Raw genomic sequence first — 20,675 nt, 5'->3', positions numbered from 1 at the left:
TGTCTTACGTTGCAAACACCTTTGCCATAATAGTATATTTTTGGATATATCATATACACACAGTTATTCAAAATCTAAAGCTCTTGTTTCATGAGCTCCTATGTACATTTCTGTTCAAGATTGAAAGTAATTGGCAGAGAGAAATTCACGGTAAAAACAAAAGCAAGATTGAAAGCAAACTTTTTTTTTACTATAAGCATTTGTGGTTGTGAATACAGTATCACACAGTACAAAAGAAAAGAAACACATCAAGCATGTGTAGTTGTGTAGATGTGTGTTTATTGATTGGTTGGTCTTCAGTGAAGCACATGTGTGGAGTTAGTGATGAATTAGTGTGCCATTTTGATTGGTTGTGTTTGAAAAAGGAAATCAAGATACTTCCTGTTAGATTTGTGTTACGTATTTCTTCCTGTTAGAATTGTGTGTTGTGTTTTGCAAAAAGTGTTTTATGAAGTTGAAAACTGAGTCAAATGCTGAGAATTAGTGTATGGTTTTGCAGATTCGGTGTGTGCTTCTGCTGTTTGAGTGTCAGCTATCATAGTGTCAATGTTGACAAGTAAAGATTTGTGTGTAAGCAGTTCTTGCTCACTGCTAAATGTAAACATAATATTTTTTGAGTGCTAGTGTGGTGTTCTGAATGAGCCTCTAGAGGGAGCTCTCCTATGAGAGTGAATGGGGAGAAAGGAAAAATAGAGAAGTAGTAGTACATGATGATGAGTGGTGAATAAAGGATTACGCAGAGTTCCCGACACAGAGTGTATTTGCTGACCCCTCTCTGGGGTCTAAGGTTGTTTTGGGGCCCCCGAAGAAGTTTTGACATGCTCTGACATTTTTGCCTTTTTCAGTTGCTTATAAACATTTTAATGGCTAAAGTCTAAAAACACTGTATTCAGCACAAACTGGGCTACAATAACATGTGAGCAGCATGTACATACGTGATTGTGTTTTTGAGAAAACAACATTTATGCGTGGTTAGAGAAAAACTTAAATTTTAAAGTAACTGAAATAAGGCCATGAAACACATACAGAACATTTGTTCATAAGACTTTTGAGAACTGGATCTTGCCACATAGCAATTCTTCTCTGGCCCAGCTCCGGCCCAGACAATGAGCTTTTGCTTGGCCCACATACCGCAATGACTTACGGTCCTAGTGTGGACCAAGTCTGGATTCCAGACAAGGGCCACACATGGGCCATAACTGGCCCAAGTGTCAGCCAAGTTAATTACCCATAACTGGCCCTAAATTTACATTTTATGTAATTCAATTGCATAACAATTTTCCATCCATTTAGATTATATAGTTTTAACATAAATCAATAAACTTAATGTGAATCATATGCATCAGTCATACGTGAATGAAACAGGTAAGATGTATGTAATAATTCACAGCAAAGTCCCCACACTGCTCAGTGTTCATGTGTTTCCACACTACAGAGTGTTCAAGTAGAATTGAAGCAGTGCTGGAGTTAAGAAGATAATTATGTGATGATTGATCATTAATGATGAACAGCTGCTGTTATCAAGAAGAATCACAGAAGGAAAGAAATACAAGAACTACAACTGACTTCAGCCACAGCCGAAGATGAAATCAACTGAAATAAAAGAAGACATTAAATCTCTCAAGATCTGATTAAACAACTCCACATACAGCATCAGACTGGCCAGATTGACTTTATTTCTGTCAGACTTCTAGAGAAGCTCTTATTGAGAATTAATATGCTTTATTGTTTTGTTTGAAATCACCATCAAAGAGACCAGTGTTTCCTTTTGTTGGGCTCTTGACCCTTGACACTTTGATGTTAATATTGTATTGATTGCTTTAACTGTGTGTTTGTATAAAACACACTTAGCTTAGTCAGCAAAGCCAAGGAAAAAAGAGTTGTGATGATCCACCGATCTCGTTTCAAGTCCAATATCTGATTATATAGATGTCATACTGTTTTAGATTTTTTTGTAGCTGTAGATCTTGCAGTATTGTAAATATCAGATCATTTAAATAATTTAAAAATCACTTTGTGCACAAAATGTTTTCATCTGTAGCAAGTCAAAGACCACAGACATCAAGAATCAGTGTATGAATCTCAACAATGGTGACAGTCAACAGTGAGTGGTGAATAAAGGATTACGCAGAGTTCCCGACACAGAGTGTATTTGCTGACCCCTCTCTGGGGTCTAAGGTTGTTTTGGGGCCCCGAAGAAGTTTTGACATGCTCTGACATTTTTGCCTTTTTCAGTTGCTTATAAACATTTTAATGGCTAAAGTCTAAAAACACTGTATTCAGCACAAACTGGGCTACAATAACATGTGAGCAGCATGTACATACGTGATTGTGTTTTTGAGAAAACAACATTTATGCGTGGTTAGAGAAAACTTAAATTTTAAAGTAACTGAAATAAGGCCATGAAACACATACAGAACATTTGTTCATAAGACTTTTGAGAACTGGATCTTGCCACATAGCAATTCTTCTCTGGCCCAGCTCCGGCCCAGACAATGAGCTTTGCTTGGCCCACATACCGCAATGACTTACGGTCCTAGTGTGGACCAAGTCTGGATTCAGACAAGGGCCACACATGGGCCATAACTGGCCCAAGTGTCAGCCAAGTTAATTACCCATAACTGGCCCTAAATTTACATTTTATGTAATTCAATTGCATAACAATTTTCCATCCATTTAGATTATATAGTTTTAACATAAATCAATAAACTTAATGTGAATCATATGCATCAGTCATACGTGAATGAAACAGGTAAGATGTATGTAATAATTCACAGCAAAGTCCCCACACTGCTCAGTGTTCATGTGTTTCCACACTACAGAGTGTTCAAGTAGAATTGAAGCAGTGCTGGAGTTAAGAAGATAATTATGTGATGATTGATCATTAATGATGAACAGCTGCTGTTATCAAGAAGAATCACAGAAGGAAAGAGAAATACAAGAACTACAACTGACTTCAGCCACAGCCGAAGATGAAATCAACTGAAATAAAAGAAGACATTAAATCTCTCAAGATCTGATTAAACAACTCCACATACAGCATCAGACTGACCAGATTGACTTTATTTCTGTCAGACTTCTAGAGAAGCTCTTATTGAGAATTAATATGCTTTATTGTTTTGTTTGGAATCACCATCAAAGAGACCAGTGTTTCCTTTTGTTGGGCTCTTGACCCTTGACACTTTGGTGTTAATATTGTATTGGTTGCTTTAACTGTGTGTTTGTATAAAACACACTTAGCTTAGTCAGCAAAGCCAAGGAAAAAAAGAGTTGTGATGATCCACCGATCTCGTTTCAAGTCCAATATCTGATTATATAGATGTCATACTGTTTTAGATTTTTTTTTGTAGCTGTAGATCTTGCAGTATTGTAAATATCAGATCATTTAAATAATTTAAAAATCACTTTGTGCACAAAATGTTTTCATCTGTAGCAAGTCAAAGACCACAGACATCAAGAATCAGTGTATGAATCTCAACAATGGTGACAGTCAACAGTGAGTGGTGAATAAAGGATTACGCAGAGTTCCCGACACAGAGTGTATTTGCTTTAATTTTAGAGATACTCAACAGCTTGTCAAATCAGTTATCACAAGGGCACCAAAAATATTCATGCTCAAAACTCAATTTCTTCTCGAACTGATTCATTGATATCATCAGTTGAAATAATCTTGGTCTTCATGTTCAATTCTTATCCCATTCTTCAACTTTCTTTTCTGAATTTCCTTAACAGTTGTTCCATATCTTCCTTCGTTTCAGTCAGCAGTGTTATATTGTCAGTGTACCTCAGATTGCTTATAATCTTCCACCCTTACTAAACTGAGCTAGAAAATGACATCTCTGAATTCAATAATGAAATGCCTTTAACTGAAAATTGAGTGTTTAATCTTATCATTACTGACACTCTATCCTCCAATTTGATACTGTTAAGTGCTTTGACACAATCTGTATTGTTAAAAGCGCTATATAAATAAAGATGACTTGACTTGACTTGACCTACACGTTTCCAGTGTTATCCCCGTCTGTAGGGTCCTTTCGTAATTATGCTTCGGTATGCACATTGAACACGTATAATGACAAGATGCAGCCGTGTCGTACATCTTTTCAAACTGAAAACCAATTTGTGTTTGCGTATTCTGTTCGAACCATAGCTTCTTGGCTGTCATTTTAATAGCTGAATGCTGTTTCTGTATTCCCATTTGCAATAGAGTTGTCCATAGTTTTTCATGATTGACAGAGTCAAAGGCCTTGCTGTAGTCAATAAAGCAAAGATAAACTAGTTTCTAATGGCTAGATACTGCTCCACAAATCTTTTGACTGTGAGAAATGGAGTTCTAGCTTGTCCTCACATCCAGGACAACAGAATGGTAAGGCAAGCCTGAAACCTATAACCCAATGAAATTAATTTAAACTTCTATGGTACCGTGTTGCCTCTAGGCACATCACATCATATGTTAGTTTTTTTTTAATAAAATGAGATACCCATTTAATTGATAAATGCTATCTCGGGGAAGGAGAAGTCAAATACTAATAAATGAAAATACAAAAAAGTTGTTACATGACCCACAGGCGTCCATTTTAGGTGTGTTTGACTTCATGCAGCGCTGTGCAGACCGATCGGCGGCTGACATGAAGCAGTGCATGCCAGGTAGAAATTTTGTCCGACTTGAGATGGCGCCGGCACCATGTCACTGTCACTTGTGGCCTCAAAGTAATTTCAGTTTCTCCAGAGTGGCTGCAGGAGCTCTGCTGATAACACAGCTGTTTCACGATTGGCCAGATTCAACGCAGGACAATGATCACATACGTATTGAGTTTATTCTAACATCTTCAATTCCAATAATGTTCACAAATCTTTGTTTTTAGAACAGTAGAAGCTTTTTACTATAGTCACAATGTTAAATTGAGTAACATTTATCAAAAACCCTGATAAAAGCCTATTTAACCCCACTTTATTGGTATTTACACTGAACAAAATTATAAACGCTTCATTTTTGTTTTTGCCCCCATATTTCATTAGCTGAACTCAAAGATCTAAGACTTTTTCTATGTACACAAAAGGCCTAATTCTCTCAAATATTGTTCACAAATCTGTCTAAACCTGTGTTAGTGAGCACTTCTCCTTTGCCGAGATACTCCATCCACCTCACAGGTGACCAGTCAGTATCTGGTGTGACCACCATTTGTCTCACGCAGTGCAACACATCTCCTTCGCATAGAGTTGATCAGGTTGTTGATTGTGGCCTGTGGAATGTTGGTCCACTCCTCTTCAATGACTGTGTGAAGTTGCTGGATATTGCCAGGAACTGGAACACGCTGTCGTATACGCTGATCCAGAGCATCCCAAACATGCTCAATGGGTGACCTGTCCAGTGAGTATGCTGGCCATGCAAGAACTGGGATGTTTTCAGCTTCCAGGAATTGTGTACAGATCCTTGCAACATGGGGCCGTGCATTATCATGCTGCAACATGAGGTGATGGTCATGGATGAATGACACAACAGTGGGCCTCAAGATCTCGTCACGGTATCTCTGTGCATTCAAAATGCCATCAATAAAATGCACCTGTGTCCATAACCCCACCGCCACTATGGGCCACTAGATCCACAACGTTGACATCAGCAAACCGCTCACCCACACGACGCCATACACGCTGTCTGCCATCTGCCCTGAACAGTGAAAACTGGGATTCATCCGTGAAGATAACAGATTTAGACAGATTTGTGAACAATATTTGAGAGAAATAGGCCTTTTGTGTACATAGAAAAAGTCTTAGATCTTGAGTTCAGCTCATGAAAAATGGGGGCAAAAACAAAAGTGTTGCGTTTATAATTTTGTTCAGTGTAGATAGTATATGTTAATGTTTAACTTTTTAGGCGCTGTATTAAGCAGTATATAAAAAGTGTTTCTGTTGCTCATGAAAATGTTTCTGAAACATCTGTGTATTTGACAGATATTGCATTTAATGCACTTCATCTGTGATAGAGCATGCAAACACCACGAGAGCATCACTACCGGGAGCAGAAAATGTCTGACTTGACGTGTCCGTTTCCAACTCTGTCCCCGACTGCTCTCGGCTAATCTTGTTGACCGCCATCTGTAGCCATGGTTCAAGTTGAACACACCTTTTGTTTTCACTTTCAGGACATGTGGACATGTCACATGACTCCATATTTTGTCCAATGAAAAGTGCACTTTTCAGCAATTTTCACACATATAATTGCCTACAGAAGTCGGAGTCACATTTATTGGAAAGTAAAGAAGTTGGTTTTCATTTTGCACTGTCTTTCCTTAGTTAGTTGGTTGTCATGGTTATTCATTTGATTTAGTCATTATGTTCAGATGTGTGTGTCTTATTATCATGTGTATTTAATTTAGGTTTTGTTAGTAGTCCCGTGTCATCTATCTTGAATGTGTTGTAAATTGCTCATGTGGATTACCTGTTGGATTGATTAAATATTACCTATTTGCCTTCGCCTTCATCTTCGTGTGCTTTTACAACCACCAACGTAACATACTGCAGGACAGATACTAGAAATAAGAGGTGGGGGACTCAAGTCACAATTTTCAGGAGTTGCGACTTGCTTGATTAAAATATGAAAATGACTTGACTTGACTTTGACTTGAGAGCAAGTGACTTGAGACTTGACTTGACTTGAAGTGGAAGACTCGACAATGACTTGAACTTATAATAAACAAACAGTAATAAAATTCGTTTTAAAAAATAATTATTGTGATGTCAGCACCATAATCAGCATCTGTGCCTTTAACACTGCACAATTCAAACCACGCCAAACATTTCAGACTGTAGTCGAGCTCCACAAATACTCTCGTTTGGCTATAAGGACTTTGCATCTGGCAAATCTTTTTTTTTTTTTATTGGCATGGTCCAGTTCAGAGTATGCAACGCAAGAATATCCGACACGACAACCACAATGTCAAATTTCATCCAACATTTCAAGAACCACAAGGAAAGGTAAGAAAGTCATTTCTTTATAGTCAATTTCACTAATATCTATAACGATTACTAATGTATTGAATTAATCATTTCTGTTTGTCATAATTTGGCCTTGATTGCATATTATGTTTTATTTTTTTATTATTATTATTATTATTAGAAATGTGATCATTATCATCACTGTCTCGTAAATAGGTGTATTGGGGAATTTGACTATAACAGTGGCGTAGCCAGAATTTTAATGTTGAGGGGCATCTCAAGATGAGCGGGCCGCTCTATATTACATGTAACTTAGGCTATGTCTATATTAAATGTGCGCATTTTCAAGTGTTTGTGTGGACTGCGTGTGGCAGCTCAATAGCAGCGCGCTTACTGCATGACAGGCTAACATGGAGGCGCCAATGTGATCACCAGGGTTGCCAGATTGGATGGACGATTTCCAGCCCAAAAGCTCACAAAAACCCACCCAAAACTTTAACTGTCAAAATAATGTGATAGAATGTAAATCAAGGTTGATAAGAGCCATTTTTAACTCTATAACGAAATAATGACGACAAAATAATATAAATATAATGCTAGATAAATTTCACATGGATCAAATCGGGGTAAATACATTACAGAGAACTACCAAATATGATTCAAATATGCAAGCAGACACTGTCAAAACGGCAATCAAGAAATTAACCGATACCCGTATGCATTATTTTCAATGTCAACAGTCAGAATTTAAATGCAAAAAAGTGTTCAATATAAGTGATCAGAATAAGCAACGTAATTATATGTATTTCACACTGGTTCATGCACACACCATGACAGTCAAAACTATGTCATTCTGTATGATAATCCGACAATTAAAAAAATTAACAACATCAATAATGCTTTTACTTTCGTGTCGCTCTATAATTTCACACAGTTTTAACTTAACTAAGTCTTCCGTGAAGTTCATATTGAACATAATATAGAAGTCTGCACAGTCAAAACTATAACAAGTCCAGCATCTTTAAAGGATATACCAATGCATGCAGTAGGACAAGATATATATGCACACTTGGGCTTGTTGGTTAACTAATAGCCTATACAATTTATATGTTCTGAAAACCACCAAACTGACCAAAAACCAGCCCAAATTTTGTCCCCCTGCCCAAGCCAATATTTACCCGCACAATCAAATTTAAACCCGCCCAATCTGGCAACACTGGTGATCACTTGTACTTAAAATTTCTAAGAGTTTTTTTTTTTTGGTCATACAGACAAGAATAATTACATCGTTCGAATCTGTTAACCCAGATAGCACACGTACGTCTGCAAGATGTCTGTTAAAGATCTCTTGATATGGAAAGCATCTGCCAGACATCTTTCAGATGTCAGTTTTACATACATTCTAAATCATAAACATCTTAAAGAAATATAATAGATGTCTATTTGACAACGAAAAGGAAATGTATTGCACGTATTGCATATAACCTATAGACATATTGCAGATGAGCAAAAAATACGTCTTGCAGATGTAAATGCAGATGTCAAATAGACGTCTCCGAGATGTACGTGTGCTATCAGGGAAGTGTCTACATTTTTTTTTTTTTTGTGTGTACTCACAATAACAACAAAACGTTGTGCACTGTAAAATAATGAAACCAAACTGGATAAATATATAGAACGTGAAATGTTTTTATAATGAACCAGTTCAAATAGAAAACAATTATTCTCCGATTATATAATCCGTATGAAACATATAACGCCTCCACTGCAGAGATGACGATTAAGCATCATAACTTCTTCGTGACTGGGCTATTAACATACATTTTAATTATATTCTGCTGAAATTAACTAAATTACTCGAAAAAAAGACCCGTTTATTTTGATTAACGAGATTCAAAGATGTGAGTCAGTAAAATGCCCTATAATGGACAGCCCAAATATTACGGCCTTCATATAAATAAAAAAAAAATAATAATAATAATAAAAAAAAAATAAATAAAAAAAATAATAATAATAATATATATATATTCAGTCACAATAATTAGTTTATAAGGTTCATAGCCCGTATAAATGCTTAAGTTGTACATTCTGTCAGTACATACAAGTATTTACATTTCTGTGTCTATGTAAACATGAAAATGTGTGACTGCTGTAACCAAATTTTATGTGCATACATACGAGTGATCATCACTTAAATTAATTTATATTTACAATTGATTTTCCTTACATTAGAGTATTTAAAAATAATAATAATAATTAATGTTTGTGCATATGAAAATTACATTTGTTTTAATGTTTACCGTTTTCCCTGATTGGATTTGTATTTTTTGTTTATCCATGCAGATATGATGAATATCTCAAATCCAAGACACACTGCAGCGATCTACAGCAGAAATCCATGTTGCAGTTCATTGTGCCCCAGACTACTACATATCCAGTCAACCACCCTCGACAAAAATCCATTACAGCAGCAATAATCTCTGATCTGATCATTAATTGCAACATGCCCCTGTCTATCACTGACAACAAGCACTTCATTCACTTTCTCTCCATTATGGACTCAAAATATACTGCAGAACCATCACCTAAAGACTTGACACTGTGGTGTCTGAGAGACAATCAAAACTAATAAGTGAAATGGCCACAGTTGAAAATCTGTCTGTCACTGTGGACATCTGATCAGACAGAAGAATGAGAGGCTACCTTGGCGTCACCGCTCACTGGATGAACACTGCAGCAGATGCTAGAACATTGAAATCTCATCTACTAGCTTCAAGGGGTGACCCTTGAACAGGATACAGGAGAGAGAATTTGTGAAGAATTTGAACAAATATGTGATCAGTATAAAATCAAACAAAAGATTGATCATATAATTTGTGACAATGCTGCAAATATGAAGAAGGCATTCACCACGTTTTCCCAGGTCAGCTGAAGCAGATGAGGATAATGATGACTGCCTTGATGATGCAGAACTTTGGAATGCCCTTCCAGTGGATGAGGAGTAGGAGAGGCTGAATGAGACATTGACCTCCAAAAGTCAGCATAGACTACAGTGCTTTGCACACACACTACAACTGGTTGTTGGTGATGGTCTTAAGGAAACCAGGGCTATCAGTTCGGCTCTGGCCAAAAGCGTCGCGGATCAGTTCTCCGCTCCACACAAGCACTTCTTTTAAGGAGGAATTTGAGAAAGAATTTGGCCAACGTGGAGTTCCTGCTTCTGTTGTTACTCGATGGAATTCGACTTTCCGACAGCTGAAGTCCTTGCTTAGCTGTGACTACCAAACTTTGTGCAAGGTTTTGGATGTTAGAGGGCACAGAGAGACTATTTTCACTCTAAGAGAGTGGGCTCAGATTAAAGAACTGGTCATCATTCTGAAGCCCTTTGCTGATGCCACTGATTTCACACAGGGAGATAAAGTTGTAACCATAAGTGCTGTGATTCCGTGTTCTCTCCCTCAACCATCACTTGGAAAACCAGAAAGAAGGAACACAATACTTGGTCAACCTAATCCACAGTCTTCAAAGATCACTGCAAAGAAGATTCAAAGGCATCTTTGTCAATGTAAAAATGTCTCAGCCAGAGACCAATGAAGGAATCCTGCCATTCTCTGATCCTGTTTATGTCAAAGCAGCTGTTCTTGATCCAGCCTTTGGGGTTATGTGGATACAGCACGATGTATTGGTTGATGACAAGCTGAAGGAGCAGTTGACCATGGAAGTAAAAAGTAAGTGATAGACTAATTTTTGAATGAGACCCCATACTTGTAAATATTATTATTTTTATTTTTTACAGAAATTGGAAGTGCTGCACAATAAATCATTAAAAGATTGCAATCTTGATTTAAACACCCAAGCAATCTTATTCCTAAATGACAATGTTTAAAGTACGATCACAGCAAACATTAAATTCTGCACTGGCACTGCTGCTGGCCCAGAGAGAGCAGTTATCATGTATAAGTATGAAATAGAAATACAGATACTGTGCAGTTGAAAAACTGTTACAATCATTCAAACCATCACAGAAATACTGAGATAAAAGTTTATAGTTCAGATTTAAACATTTATGTCTACAGTAGCAATTAAAAAAAAATAAAGTTACTTTTAAAAGTAAATTGATGCTTCAAATAAAGTTTCTGTTACATTGTTACATCAGTAGGTGGCAACAAGTGACTGTCATTGATTCATTCAAAAGAAGCAATTCTTCAAAAACACTGATTCATCCAGTAATGAAACAAGTGAAACCTTTATGAGTGAGAAGCCTTTATTGAATCATTTATTCAGGTTCTGACAGCTTAAAAAAATATTTTCAATTAAATATTTTTAAATAGACTGCAGCAATTAACATTTTGTCAGAATATTTAGTAAATTACATGAAATTTAGTTTAATTGTCTATTTAGAATTGTGGGAGAATCATGATTCTCAATGTATCCAGAATCATGCAGCTCTAGAATGTTGTGTAGGTTCATTTGTAATTTTACATTTTTGTGTTTTAGATCTGATTCTCCAGGAGGCAGAGCATACCAATATGGAACAGACAGGTCATGGGGATGAAGAAGAGCAAATCAAAGGTGGTGAAACTGGGCTGTTCTTATACCACAAAAAGCAGAAGAAATCCACTCATTCCAGCCCTGCTGCCCAGCTCAACCATTACCTGGACAATTGTGATGGCCAGAACTGCCTTTTGTTTTGGGGAATGAACAAGGAGAAAATGCCTTCACTGTTCCAAATCGCAATGAGGGTATTAGCTGTGCCTGCCTCGAGCGCACCTGTCGAGCGTGTGTTCAGTCATGGTGGGATTATTATGCGGCCCCATCGTTCACAGTTTAGTGTCAACATCTTGGCAAACCTTATTTTCTGTAAATGCAACACATTTTAGACCGTTTCTATTAAATTGAATTAGACAGATTGGATTATACATCTTAGACTGGATTTTAAACATTTTGTGTAAGTAACACAATTTAATTTTCTTTTCAGATATTAATGTAGCACAGATATGCACATAATTCATATATAGCAAATGTATAATGAATAAGACACATAATATATGTATACAAGTTAATCTTTTCTGTGCAAAAATAAATATGTATCGAAAAAATTATCCTCTATTTATTTTAGTACTGTGACTTGACTTAAAACTCATCAGGACTCGACTTGACTTGCTTAGGGTGAACCCTTGACTTGACTTGCTTGGACTTGACCATGTGTGACTTGTCCCCACCTCTGCTAGAAATACACTGTTTTAAAGGTATTTTAATGTTATTGTTTTTAGTGTTTGTTTGTAGTAGCATGTTTATTAAGATTAATCTACAATCTGTCTACAATACAATGTTATCCAATAATTGCACTCAGACCCGGAGGATGACTCATTTAAGATGATCTGATCAACCTAGTTATTTTTGAATAATCAACTCTGGGCTTGGAATATTTCTTTATATGAATGACATAAGTTTGATTTAACACTAAAGTAGCAACATAAACATTTCTGGTCATTTGATTTTCTACTTAAAAAGAAATAAAGAGAAATGACAAACTGATTATTATTATTATTATTATTATTATTATTATTATGTAGTGATGGGAGAAAAGGTCTGAAATAAACTAAATGGATATAAACTATGGCATGTCCAAATAAGTTCTGTCATGACAACTCTCTGAGGGATTGGCATGGTAATGTACATGACAATGTTAATGTATTTGGTCTTGGCGGAATAGATCTGCTACGCTGCTGCGGCAGAGCAAGTACCGAGACTTGCTACTGCCAATACATCCACAACATGCTGCTGTGATTATGTAAGAAAGAATAACCCCCATGAATCACCTCGTAGCATACAGTATCTATAGATGTGGAGCTGGGGAAGGTGGAGGGTTTCTGAAGCACACAGAAAATCACTTTTCAGAACATTTTGGTTCACTGTTCCTGGCTGGTGGAATGGTTTTCCAACAGATATATGCTGAAAACTCATCTCTTTCAACACTCTTTGACTTCATCTTAAATAAAAAAAGTCTTCTCTTTATTTATTCCTTCCCTTTCTAGCTTGTACTTATTTGAACAATGCCTGAAACTTGGTATTACGAGAAACGTCCTGTGTCTGTTTGCTTCTTTAAGATGAATCACTTGATGTATTCCCCAATTGTAAGTCGCTTTGGGAAAAAAAGTCTGCAAAATGAATAAATGTAAATGTACTGCCTATGATATTGTGTTTTCTTGTTAGATTACAGGTTCCTGTACAACTACTGTCCAGGGCCCGAGTGGAGTGTGATGTGTAGGGGATGCTGTGAATATGATGTCATCCACTGTAAATGTCCTCTTCAAGGGACTTCGGTAGGTTATGCAGTGCCATGCTGTCGTAATGCTGTAAATGAATGCGATCCCTGCATCATCCATCCTGGTGAGCAGATAACACACAAACACATTTACAACTATTTCTCATTTTTCTCTTCTTGTGATAAACGTTTTATGGTTTGTCCATGGTTTAATAATAGCTTCATTTGATCCTATATATTCAATAATTAAACAGCTTGAAAGCAATCAAACATTTGACAGAAATATGAATGTCATATATGTTGTATATTGTAAACATTCCATCAACCCAACATGTGTTATGATTTGTTGATTCTGACATTTGGAACTTGTAAACAAAAAATACAATCAACGTATTCACTCCAGTCAGAGTTTTTTGTTTTTGTTTTTTTCTCCTGAGAAATCATTTGTCACATTCTTGACTGGGTGATGTCTGTAACGAGTTTTACAGCAACAGGAAAATTAACTGGCCTGGTCTTAAAAATGTCTGTACATGCACACATCCAGAACTTTTTTTTTTTTTTTTTGGATCTAAGCTCTGTGTATTGACCTAATGGATGATTATTCATGTCAATAATCATCAGCCATTATTTTTACTGTTAACCATAGAGTAGGAGTTCTCAACTCTGGTCCTAGAGGTCCACTTTCCTCCAGAGTTTTGCTCCAATCCTAATCAAATACATGGTAGGCTAAATAAAGCTTATAAAGGTCTTCAGGTCAGGAGTTTGATCAAGGTTGGAGGTAAACTCTGCAGGAAAGTAGACCTCGAGGGCCAGAGTTGAGGACCCCTGCTATAGAGTGTATTAAAGGGGGTCAAACACCCATCCCGTCATAGGCAGGACAAAGCACATGTTCTGTATGTTCTGTTAATGTCACTGGCCATCTCCCAAATGGCCCCCAATCCCTTGCTGTCAATAGACTCTTAAGTAGGGTTTTAAACGTTAATGTTAATGCATGTGATGAATTCAAAAATCTTTAAAGGAACACTCCACTTTTCCAGAGTTAATAAGTTGAGTTTTACCGTTTTGGAATCTATTCAGCCGATCTCTGGGTCTGGCGATTAGCACTTTTAGCATAGCTTAGCATATTGAATCCGATTAGACCAGTAGCATCGCGTTCAAAAATGACCAAAGAGTTTCGATATTTTTCCTATTTAAAACTTGACTCTTCTGTAGTTCTATCGTGTACGCCTCCGTTACATGTGCACCTGAGACTGTGACATGTGCAGCAAACAGCCAATCACACGGAATAGAGAGAGCAGCGGTTTGAGAGCTATTCACTTCTCTGCTGAAGATTAAGAGATGTCGTTATTAAAAATGCATTTACAAGGCAGGAATAAACACTGCTGCAGCAGCAAAAGTTTGAGAAGGCAGCAGAAATAAAATACCTGACTATGCAAATAAATGAACTGAATTTAATAATTTATTTATCTTCAAAAAGAGCTCAAAAGAAAACTTATCAGGTTATGCATGCTACCATGGTTCCCCAAGAGGGAACGAGACACTACGTCCTCCAGTGGACACTATGGGGAATGTCCATACCAGTGTCTAAAGCATGTGTGAAATCACTCTAAATACTTTGGACCGTGCAGCCCATGACGCCATTAGCAGCACAGCTGGAAGTATAAGACGGTGCCTGTAATGCACATCATCGACTTCTTTTTCTAATGGAGATGGCTGGTTTAATTACAGAAAATAGCAGAAAACATGGAAAACACCAAAGCGATTCACATCTTCTAGCTAGTTCCTCAGAAACAAATCTCAATATTTAATGCCTCTTTCTAATTCTAGGTGTTTTCCTTTTTCCTCTTCAGGCTGCAGCATATTCGAGAACTGCAAGCGCTGTAACAATGGCACATGGGGCCCAAGGGATGATTTCTTTGTAAAAGGGCAGTACTGTGCAGAGTGTCGCCCAGGCTGGTCTGGTGGGGACTGTTTAAGTAAGTTCCTTACACTGCAGTTTTTGTGTAATTCAAAGTAATGATATATTTAAGAGACCTCGCTCTGGGAATTTCTCTTCAACATGACTGTGAAATGCTCAGTGTTTGCTTACTTTAATCATGATGCTTTTTTTTTTTTTTCTATTAACGATCAGCCAGCTTACTGTTACGTCTTAGTTCCTGTTTGACTTTATTTGGGTTGTTTCCTGTTCTCATTAGTTAATCATCGTTCATTCTTATCACCTGAGTTCATTTATCATCTCGTTTGCCTGTCTTTATAAGCCTTTTGGTCAGTCTTTGTCTCGTATTAATGTTTTTTAATGGAAACTGTGTGTTGATGTTTATTAAAGACTTCTTTTCATCTACTCCTTCGTCGTGCGCTGATTGCTACAACCACGTCCCGTGGCACTTACCTGGATAAGCATCATTTTTTGGAATAGTTTTAGTCGCATGCAAACTTACTGGCTGGGAAGTAAAAATACACATTTATTTCTGTATCAATTTCATACAGTTCAATCATGACAACTCTCGGAAGATTTTAGCATGGTGATGGATATGACAATGTTAATGTATTTGGTCTTGGCGGAATAGATCTGCTACACTGCTGCTGAATATCTGCTGCTGTTGATTATAGCTGTAGTTGTAGATTATTGCTGCTGAAAGCAAGTACAGGAACTTGCTACTGCCAATGCATATGGCGATATGGTGCCATGAGTATTTAAGACATACTGCTGCTGCAGTATAACCCCCCCCCCAACAAAGCTGGAAGAAGAAAACAGAACAATTAATTATGTATGTTGCTGCTATACAATAATATTCTTAAAATAATCCCTATAGGCAGAAGGAATATAAAACAAAACAAGCAGATCTATTGCCAAGACATATGCTGCTCCAGAGAGCCGTGAGACCATGTGTTTTGCTATCTATGTGAGCCTGGGCCAGCTTTGCCGAGTGGCTTAATGCTACTGAACTATTGCTGTGTGTACCTGATCGGTTGACCAGTCTCAGGTGCACATGTAACGGAGGCCAGCGAGTAGCTTAAACTAGTGACCTGAGTTAATTTATCTGGGCTCCATTAGCCCAGAAACACATTTAACTAGTGGCTTAACAATGTGAACCTGGGTGCTGTACTCTTAGGTTTATTTAACTAAGGACCTAAATAACTATGTGTGTCTGAGCCAATAGCTCAAACTTACCTAGGTAGAAACGCGCACTGTGTGTGTCATTAATCACACTGTAGGCTGAAAGATGAAGTAACCCCCAGCAACCACTTGACTCAGATTCGGGTGGCCTGACCAAAAAAACTTTAAATTTGTCATTTAAGAGTTGTATTGTTTTTTTTTTTTTTTTTTTGTTCTTTAAATGTTCATCAGTGTTACTGCAATGGAAATGCTTACCTTTAACTTATTAATAAGGTAACAAAATATGTGGTGAAAGAATAAATCACCGTACACCCTGTAGTTGTGGTGTAATATGCCCAGAACTAATTCTGCCTCAAAAGCAGCTGCTCGTTTATTTTGATAATTTAAAATATTTATATTGCATATTAAGAACAATAATGTTTGCATTTAACACATCATTGCTAAATGCATGGCTCGTTCCAGGATGGTCTTGAGCAAGACACTACAGTGACTCTATTTAAATGCAGATGTCTGCTTTTATATTAATTGTGTCCAAATTAAAATTGCAACATAGAAATGCTGTGCATGCTGCTGCTGAGAAAATCTCAATGACTGAATGTCTATGCAAGCTGCTGCACAAGAGACTGAACTGCTGAGAGCTCCATTAATTAGGCATATTAGGCTAGGCAAATGCCTATTTTACTCTAACACGGTGTCTACGCCAGACGCGAGCGGCACAACATGACAAAGTCAATGCGATATGCCCCCCACACAACAAAACTTCTGCTACTGCTGCTATTGATAATATTCACTAACATTTCAATACAGAGTTGAAGTACATGCTGTTGCGGTTATGATATTCACAATGTTGTAGGAATTTACTGTGCGAGCTGTTGCGGTTGTAATATTTACTCCAATTCACGAGTTCACACTTACATATATTTAGCACGAGTAACGTAATGCGTATTTGGCGAGTATGGTAATACGTTGTTGGCGTGCTGTCCTGGGGAAGGGCTCAGAGCTAGGGAATTGCCCGAACCCAGAGTACCCCCCAAAAGCAATTGAGTGTTGGACAGCCGCCAGACTAAGATCCCCCCCAAATACGCAATAGAGATATGGCGGTAGCTGGTATCGAGGAGTAGCCTGGATGACAGGCCGGGGGAGCCTACGAGCTCTGAGGGAGCGGTTTGGCATGCATGGGTAGGCTCCGCCGGCCGCTGGTGTGAACTGCATGGTTTGGGGCGACCGGTCAGGGAGGGCTCGAACCGAAGCTCAACAGTGTGCTCATCACGTTGGGACGGGTGAGCCTTGCCCGCCGATGGAGGAGCAGCATGGTTAAGGCCCTGACCAGGAGGACCCGAGTTGCCTGCAGTGGGATAGATCACGGAGTCGGCATACAAGCCCTACTGGCCGTCAGCCCCTGCTGATCAGAGGACAGAGGGCGGAATCTGGCCGAGAGGACCCATGAAGCCTCCGACTAGAACACAATACTCTGTCGTCGGATGAGTGGGTCCTATTGGCTTGGCAGATAAAAAGAGTTTGGGATGTCCGACAAGGAGGCTCTCGCGACATCCGACGGGAGATCAAGACTCACGGCATCGAATGGATGAGCCTCACTTGCGGGCGGCAAGTACAGGAGCCCACCGGGAGACCAGCGTCAACGTCTGACACGAGATCAAGACTACGATGTCAGATGGATAGCCTCGCCAGCAGGTAGGGAGAAGAGAAAACCCGGAACTGGGAGGGCTCTCGCAGCATCCGATGGGAGATTGAGACTCAGGGCATCGAACAGGTAAGCCTTGCCTGGCGCGGGGGAAAAGGTGTGAGGATAGAAGAGACAGGTGGACGGTGTTCGGCAGGCGGACGAGACCCATAGCGACTGATGGCTAGGCCTCGTCGCCCGTCGGACAGAAAATAGGTGGGTGGCCAAGACCGACACCGACGCTCTACAGGAGGCCAATACTCACCGAGTCAAACGGGTCAGTCTTGCCGACCGTAGGATGAAACGGTAAGTCGTCTGGCTGGGAGGCTCTCGCCGACGCCCGACGGGATCACAATACCCACTGTGTCGGATGGGTAAGCGTCGCCAGCGTGGGACTTGAAAAGGTAAGGTTGTCTGGCCGAGAGGCTCTCGCCGGCGTCCGACGGGAGATCAAGACTCACTGTGTCGAACAGGTAAAGACAGAAAGGTAAAGTTTGGTCGGGACGCTTAGCCGGCATCTGACTGGAGATAAATACTCACAGTCCGGATGTGTAAGTCTCGCCGGCCACAGGGTGGAAAAGGTGAGTTTGTCTGGTTGGGAGGCTCTTGCTGACGCCCGACGGGAGCACAATACTCACTGTGTCGGACGGGTAGGCGTCGCCAAGCGTGAGACTTGAAAAGGTAAGGTTGTCTGGCCGGGAGTGCTCATCCAGCGGGAGATCAGGGCTCACTGTGTCGGACAGGTAAAGACAGAAAGGTAAAGTTAGGTGGCCGGGAGGCACTCGCCGTCATCTGACTGGAGATGGAAGCTCGCAGCCTGATTGGGTAAGACTCTCCGGCCGCAGGGTGGAAAAGGTAAGTTGTCTAGCTACGAGGTTCTGGCCAGTGTTCGACAAGATGTGAAGATTCACGGTGTCAGACAGGTGAGCCTCGCCAAGCATGGGACTTGAAAAGGCAAGTTAAAAATGGCTGGAAGGCTCGCCCAATTTTTTTTTTATTATTATTTAATTCATTTATTGATTTTTGAATAGAGGGTTGAAGGGGGGATTTGACCTGAGAATTCTAAGGCGGAGATGCTCAAGAACAGCCTGGTAAGGTTGGATGGAGAAAAGAGTTTGCAAATGTAAATTAAATTACCTTTCTTAACTTGGTCTGTCTTGTTTGATCAAAATGAAATGGTTTCGCTATCGAAAACTGATAGGTCTGAGATGGTGGGGTTGATGTCCGGATCGAATTTAGAGGAGATGGTGAGCCCTGAGCATCTCAGAAACCCAGAAGGCTAGAGTGAATATGGCATCCGACGGGAGATCAATACTTATGGCATCGGACGGGCGTTCTGCACTTGCGGCATCGGACGTGCAAGTTTCACCTATAGTCAGACGGAAACGCAAGGTTTGCTCGACTGGGAAGCTCTCACGCATCTAACGTGAGTTCACTACCCGCAGTGTCAGATGGGTGAGCCTCACCGTTAGTCGACAGAGAAAGGTATTGCTCCACCGGGAGCGCTGTTACAGCATCTGACAGGGAGTTCAATACTCAGAATAATAGTCGTCTAATAGGGTAGATGCTATGAGGATTACTTGCGTGATTGTAAGACAATCCAATATATTATCGGATCATGAACCCTCGTTTAGTTGCGCCGCCTATAGGGGAAAGCTAAACAGATTAATTCAGTGAAACGGCTGAATGTAATGAATGGAAAAATGGCAACTTTTGACATCCATATTCGATAATTTACGAAGTTATGATAGTAATAATTACGATAGTTTCTGACGTAAAGAAATGGCCAAATGTTAAAGATTAAGTGGACATTTGAATTGGATGTTTAGCCGAACGAGGACTAGGTCGCACGGTGGCATATAAACCAGTGGTTCATAAACCCGTCCCGGGGACCACCAGCCACAGCACATCCCGCATGCCTCCCCCATTCAACACACCCGATCGAACTCATTAGTAGAGTCTGCAAGACCTGAAATGGGTGTGGACCATGAGAGAGACATACAAACCGCGCGGCGGCCAGGGCCCACAAGACAGGCCCGAGAACCACTGATATAGACGATTGTCAGGCCATTGGAGCCCTCTTAGGCTTTGATGTAATGAGTATTTACATGATATTGTATAATCCATTATATGACGTTTCAACAGAACATGTTTTACTTACTTTTGATACTTAATTCAAAACGATTATTATGGCCTATGTGGCCTGCAATGCATCCGTTACCCAATTATTCATTGGTGATGCCTTGGGTGAGGGGTCTATGTCTGCACCTGCCAGGATCGGCACTCGGATGTTGTAAGCCACTAGGCGGTGGCACCGAGGTAACAGCATTTGGTGGGACGAGCAGTGATGTTGCTGTAAGAGTATATTGTGACGTTAAATGAAGTAGAGAGCTGTGAGAGAGAGGAGCAGGGGCCGCAATTTCTAGTGGAGGCAGCCTCACACTGAACAACAGCCTCTGGGGCTTGAGGTGGGAAACTGATAGAATCGTAAGAGAAAAAGGAGTAAAAGAAAGAGATGTGTGGGTCTGTAATGTGAGCGGAGGCAGCCTTGTGGCTAGCTCCTGCTGCTGTATCTGTAGGCCACAGGAAGGGAGTCCTGAAGAGCTATCGTATCCTGCTCTGCTAACGGAAGTAACCTCACGCTAGTGTCTGCTACGGGAGCTGGAGGCCAC

At 39.6% G+C, this 20,675-nt stretch overlaps 1 protein-coding gene across 3 annotated transcripts in view; it reads left to right on the top strand.

Annotated features, from left to right (window-relative positions):
• Nucleotides 1-20,675, top strand: part of pamr1b (peptidase domain containing associated with muscle regeneration 1b) — a 100,254-nt gene that overhangs the window by 22,648 nt on the left and 56,931 nt on the right. For 2 of the 3 annotated variants that reach the window (XR_009269268.1, XM_058766482.1), the window contains exons 2-3: nt 13,153-13,329; nt 15,055-15,180. Coding sequence is in view for 2 of the 3 variants with exons in the window: in XM_058766482.1 (XP_058622465.1) it covers nt 13,153-13,329; nt 15,055-15,180 (303 nt within the window). In the remaining variant the exon portion in view is untranslated. The remainder of the gene's footprint in view (nt 1-13,152; nt 13,330-15,054; nt 15,181-20,675) is intronic. The other variant, XM_058766483.1, reaches the window with a different exon arrangement.

The sequence above is a fragment of the Onychostoma macrolepis genome, chromosome 25 (assembly GCF_012432095.1).
Source record: "Onychostoma macrolepis isolate SWU-2019 chromosome 25, ASM1243209v1, whole genome shotgun sequence".
NCBI classification, from domain to species: domain Eukaryota; kingdom Metazoa; phylum Chordata; class Actinopteri; order Cypriniformes; family Cyprinidae; genus Onychostoma; species Onychostoma macrolepis.
Note: the sequence above shows the minus strand (reverse complement) of the source record. Positions and strands in the feature narration are given on the sequence as shown.